Source organism: Orycteropus afer, unplaced genomic scaffold (assembly GCF_000298275.1).
Source record: "Orycteropus afer afer isolate SDZICR_OR568_19922 unplaced genomic scaffold, OryAfe1.0 scaffold00455, whole genome shotgun sequence".
NCBI classification, from domain to species: domain Eukaryota; kingdom Metazoa; phylum Chordata; class Mammalia; order Tubulidentata; family Orycteropodidae; genus Orycteropus; species Orycteropus afer.
Genome location: NW_006922042.1, coordinates 925603 through 930528, shown reverse-complemented (window position 1 = coordinate 930528; position 4926 = coordinate 925603). Strand labels below are relative to the sequence as shown.

The 4926-nt window shown below is 39.5% G+C and overlaps 1 protein-coding gene across 1 annotated transcript; it reads right to left on the bottom strand.

The window, feature by feature from the left end:
• Nucleotides 1-441: 441 nt before the first annotated feature.
• LOC103208555 (speedy protein E4-like) lies at nt 442-4686 on the bottom strand. Its single transcript, XM_007954257.2, has 5 exons — nt 4554-4686; nt 3831-3889; nt 3102-3187; nt 671-839; nt 442-501 (listed from the first exon to the last, which is right to left on the bottom strand). The coding sequence occupies exons 1-5, from the start codon at nt 4684-4686 to the stop codon at nt 442-444; spliced, it is 507 nt and encodes a 168-aa protein (XP_007952448.2).
• Between the last annotated feature and the right edge of the window lie 240 nt (nt 4687-4926).

Sequence of the window (4926 nt, the reverse complement as noted above, 5' to 3'; positions counted from 1 at the left end):
AAATATTTTTAGCTACACTATAAAAACCTCTTTGGTAATTTACTATCTATTTGCTCTAATCAAGTATCATAATTTCTAGCTACTTCTTATGCCTGTAACTCAATTTCTATTGTTATGTGGTTTTTTTTTTTTGTATTTAGTGCTCATTTGAGGTAGCAATATCTCACTTTTAGATTAAAACATGTTTACAAATATATAAAATTGAGAATATATAAAATTGTTCTACTACTAAAATGATCATTTACTATATATCCCGATCAACTACAATACAATAAATCCCCTCACAACTAAATTTCCCCACCTCCTGTTTTAGAGGATTGTTCTTTTCTTAATCTGATGTTTACTGTATGGCAATGAATCACTGGTCTCAGATTTGAGGACAGCTGCAGCTTTTGGTTTCTTCAGACTGATTATTTCAGGCCTGTGTGGTCTCTAGGAGTTCTAGGCAATGAGAGCACGATCTCGTCCCCACACCCAATGCTCTGGATCATAAGCCTGAATCTGGAAAGAAAAATATCCAATGACTAAGATGAAGACCCTCCAGAAGGATACAGCCTTTCCTCTCCTTATACAGCATCTAATATCCCCTAGTTCTCAAATCCAAACTTCAAACTGCCATGTCACTCTCTCTTGTCTATTCCAATCATCCTTCAAATCCTCATAATCCTACCTCTTCACACTCCTCCCGAGAAACTCGAATATTCCAGTACATGGAACGAATGAATTGAAACCGTAGTTTGTGGAACATGGGGCGATGAAAGTGACTCTTCCCATAGAGGAAGAAAAATATGGCTTGTTTAGGGGCCTGGTTGTCCTCCTCCATATCACTGGCCAGGTATCTGAGGAAAGAAATCAGGTTTCTTATGAAAAGCCAAACCAGAAAGACTCCAGTTAGTATCATCTTCCTAGAAAGGACTATAGGCTGATGATTTTCAGTACCTGATCTTAGATCATCCCCATTCGACTGGAATAGCAGACACAGTTAACTGGAAAACCTACTTCTGTAAAGGAACACTGAGAATGACCCTTTTCATACTTGGATAGTAAGTACCTTTTTTGGAACCTTGAGGCTGTATTCTGCCATTATTAAGCAATGCAGCTTACATCACAATTTTCTATCACCATCACTTCATCACCCTATTCATTCCTACTTGTTATGCAAACAATCTTTCTCTACTACACAGTAAAAATGTCAAAGAGATGAACTTACTCTGCTTTATTTCTGGATCATCTCCCTCCCACCAAAAACTAATCTAGTATCTTGCTTATATCGTACCACAACAACATACATTAATTCAAAGAACATTTCTTATTTCTATCCTTTTCATCTCTTCCTACCCACCCATATCGAAAGGAAGATTTGACAATCTACTTCTGTAGAGATACCGCCTCGGAAACCCAAGGAGGGGTTGCTATGAGTTGCAATCGACTTGACGGCAGTAAGTTTGGGTTTTTTTGGTTTATCCACTCATAACCAAGCCAAACCAAACCAACTGCCATCGAGTCAATTCCAACTCATAGCAACCCCCACTGGGTTTCCAAGGTGGTAAATCTTTATGGAAGCAGAGTGCCTCATCTTCCTTCCAAAGGGAGTGACTGGTGGGTTTGAACCATCAACCTATTGGTTAGCAGTCAAATGCCTTAGGCCACTAGAACTCCTACCCCCTCATAGTCTCTGGGAAACTAGAATCACTTAATAAACTTTTGTTGATTGAATCAATGCATGCAAATATACAGACTTAGGGGAAAAACCCACCAGGCACTCCTTGGAAGGAAGATGGGGCAATCTACTTCCATAGTGATACTGCTTCAGAAATCCAAGGAGGGGTTGCTATGAGTTGGGTCCGACTCGACAGCACATAACAACAACAACAACAACAACAACAGGGGGGAAAAAAACTAAATCCAATCAAACCCACTGCCATCAAATCAACTTTGACTCATAACGACCCCAGGTGTTACAGAGTAGAACTGATCTCCATTGGGTTTTCTTGCCTGTAATCTTTACAGAAGCAGACAGTTAGGTGTTGTTCTGCCATGGTGTTGCTGGGTAAGTATGAACCACCAACCTTTCTTTTAGTAGCTAACAGCAAATTGTTAACTTAGGCAAACACTTGCAAAGTAAAGTATTGCGCTGAGTTCTTTACAGGATGCAGTGATAACAAAAGACTGACTTTAAGTAGTATTTAGAGTAATAGGGTGTGTAAGAAGAGTGGAAAAGATGATAAGTAATAAAATAGTGTCTGATAAGAGGGTTCAACTAAATGTTACTGAGATGCAGAAGGTCAAGTCTCTTCTGATTGTGAAGTTCAGAGAAGGTATCATAAAAAAGTGGAGTTTAACTAGCTTTATGGATCAAAAATCTTAAGTCAGTGATATATTCCTGAAAGATATCCAGACAATGTATATAATATAAAACTAGAAGAAAGTAACTGCAGGATGTTTGGAAGGAAGAGTTAATAATTCTTTTAAATTAAAATTAAATATCTGGATGTTAAACAAGGTTCAGAGAGATTGTAGATAGTGTTGAATTCAAACTGGGGATTCTGGACTTGATTACGAAGGAAATTGGGAGTCAGTAATTTTTTTTTTTCTTTTTTTTTAATGTAGGGCTGTAACTTTGATTTAGACTGTTTTAGACTGGAGTGAGGATATCCACAGTAAGGAAAACATGCTAGAAGATTTCTACCATAGATTCGTGTGATATAGGATCTCAAATGGAATGCTCACCATGAGATGAGGAAGAACAAGAGGATTTGATGTGGTACTGATGCAGAAATCAGATTTTCGGTTTCAAGACCATTTCTTTGAGCATGAAGAAATCAATTCTTTCTTCTCCACTTAGAAGAGTTTTATGTTTTATTTAGTTTTGCTTTCTTTTTAAAAACTGGTATTAGGTTTTGTTTAGACTGAACAGTATAAAATGAAAGCAAAAACTAGGCCATAATCCCCACAGACAAATATCCCCTACTGTTTTCTAACACAAAGAAAACAGTGAAAATTGTTTTAAGAACATGAAGGTAAGTTGAAAGGTCCCCTTGTACCATCCCACATAGCAAGGAATTTAAATGTTGGGTGATGAGATGAGGAAACATACTCACAGAGCTAGGAAGAAATGAATTCGCTGGTACTGCCAGGAGAAGAGGCCAGCCCGGCTAAAATAGGCAATTACCATGGACAGGAGATACTAATGGGGAAATAAAAACAACAGAGTGGTCACATCCTGGAAGAGGATGAACATCAGAATAATGCAGTGGGAAGTTAGGGTCATAGCTCAGAGAGGAGAACCCTCTATTGGGCGAGTGTGCTTGTTGGAGGGCAGTGGGAGCAGCAGGGATGTTGTTGGAGGGTCAGTTCCAAATTATAGAAGACATGGGAGGGGAAGTCATAATGCTGTGAAGATAAGGCATCCCTCTTGAGGGAGTGTGCTGAGGGAGGATGCCTGAGATTGTGAGGGACTTCGTCTTGAGCAAAAACTTGTTTCAAAGGTCTGGGAACGAAGGTAGTAATCACCAGTGGTCAAAATACAAGACCTAGTGCTCAAGATCCCAAAGGATCCTGCAAGGGCAAAGAGTTAGCTGGCACACTGGAAAGAAATAACAGGACTCTGAATGGAGGTGTTGCCAAGTACTGAAAAAAATCAACACTTTGCTAAAACATCAAGAAGGAGATTAGTCAAAAAGGAAAATAGAGGTGACCTCGGAAGGAAGGTTGGGCAATCCTACTTCCATAGTGATACTGCCTCGGAAACCCAAGGAGGGGTCGTTATGAGTCGGGGCTGACTCGACAGCAAACAACAACAAGTAGTAGAGTTTGGTGGAGAATGTTACCTTGTCAGAGACTCTCAGTTTTTTGTCCCAAGCCAAGAATCTTTGAATGACAGGATCCTCTGAGGGGGGAAAAAAAAAGGCATATGTTAGGTTGACACCTGGAGAAAAGTTGCCCTGAAGCAACCCAGAGTAATGTGATAGCTTTTATCTCTCCCACCAAACCTTCCTTGGAGAAGTTCCAGGGCTGTGTCCAAGGGTTAGCATGAGGGGAGTAAGAGAAAGAACATTTACTAAGACAGTGAATCCCATTTTGGAGTTCACATGAGGAGTGAACATACGTAGGGTTGCATTTCTATAAAATATATGCATTACTAAGACTTTTAAATAAATGATTATCACCTATTAATATGCATGAATGTATCAATTCATAAATTAAAACATAAATTCACATTCCTATCCTCATCTGACATTCACATCACAGAAGTGAGTGTACTGGTCCCACTATACAGATAAACATTTGGACTCAGAAATATACAAAAGAGAAAATACGTGGTGAAGGCCACGTATCATCCCAAGTTTCTTCTACCAAGTCTATTCTCTATGTCATTTTCTGAGTGTCCCTGAAAAATGATCAATATATTAACTTCTACTTGCACATACCAATAATAGGGAGCTAACTACCAAAAACAGGATCTTATTCCTTACAGGTCAGTATAGCTATTGAGAATGTATTCATTTTAGAAAAAACAAAATTGTGGGGTCATGTCTGGGGCATTTTCCTACCAAGCAGTCTGTTGAAGACCTCATGGTGCTCCGGCTCCACAGTTGACTCCCGTTGTCTCTTCTCGTGCATTGTGAGACTACTGAGGTCCTCAATGGCCCAAGTGTTGTCCCACTTGGGGGTTACCTCCTGCATGAAAGCTACTGTCCAGGCCCTTTTCTGGCCACAATTCACAGGCAGAGGGCTGGAATGTATCCAGGAAACTGAATAAAGAAAAATGACTAAAACATAAAGGCTTTTTCTTTAGGATTCAGGAATGTATAACCCACTTGTGCCTGCCCAACCCCTCTCCCTACTCTGATCTTTCAGACTCTGGTCCTTGCTCTTCTCATCTTTCCTTTCTATTTCTCCCATTTTCTTGATATTACATCTCCA

Excerpts from the sequence above, each read along its gene's own strand:
- LOC103208555 (XM_007954257.2), bottom strand. The coding sequence starts at position 4,686 with ATGCAGGAGGTAACCCCCAAGTGGGACAACACTTGGGCCATTGAGGAC. Across the intron at positions 3,188-3,830 it reads AACTGAGAGTCTCTGACAAG|TATCTCCTGTCCATGGTAAT; the intron begins GTAACATTCTCC and ends TTTCCCCATTAG. Across the intron at positions 502-670 it reads CTCGGGAGGAGTGTGAAGAG|ATTCAGGCTTATGATCCAGA; the intron begins GTAGGATTATGA and ends TTTTCTTTCCAG.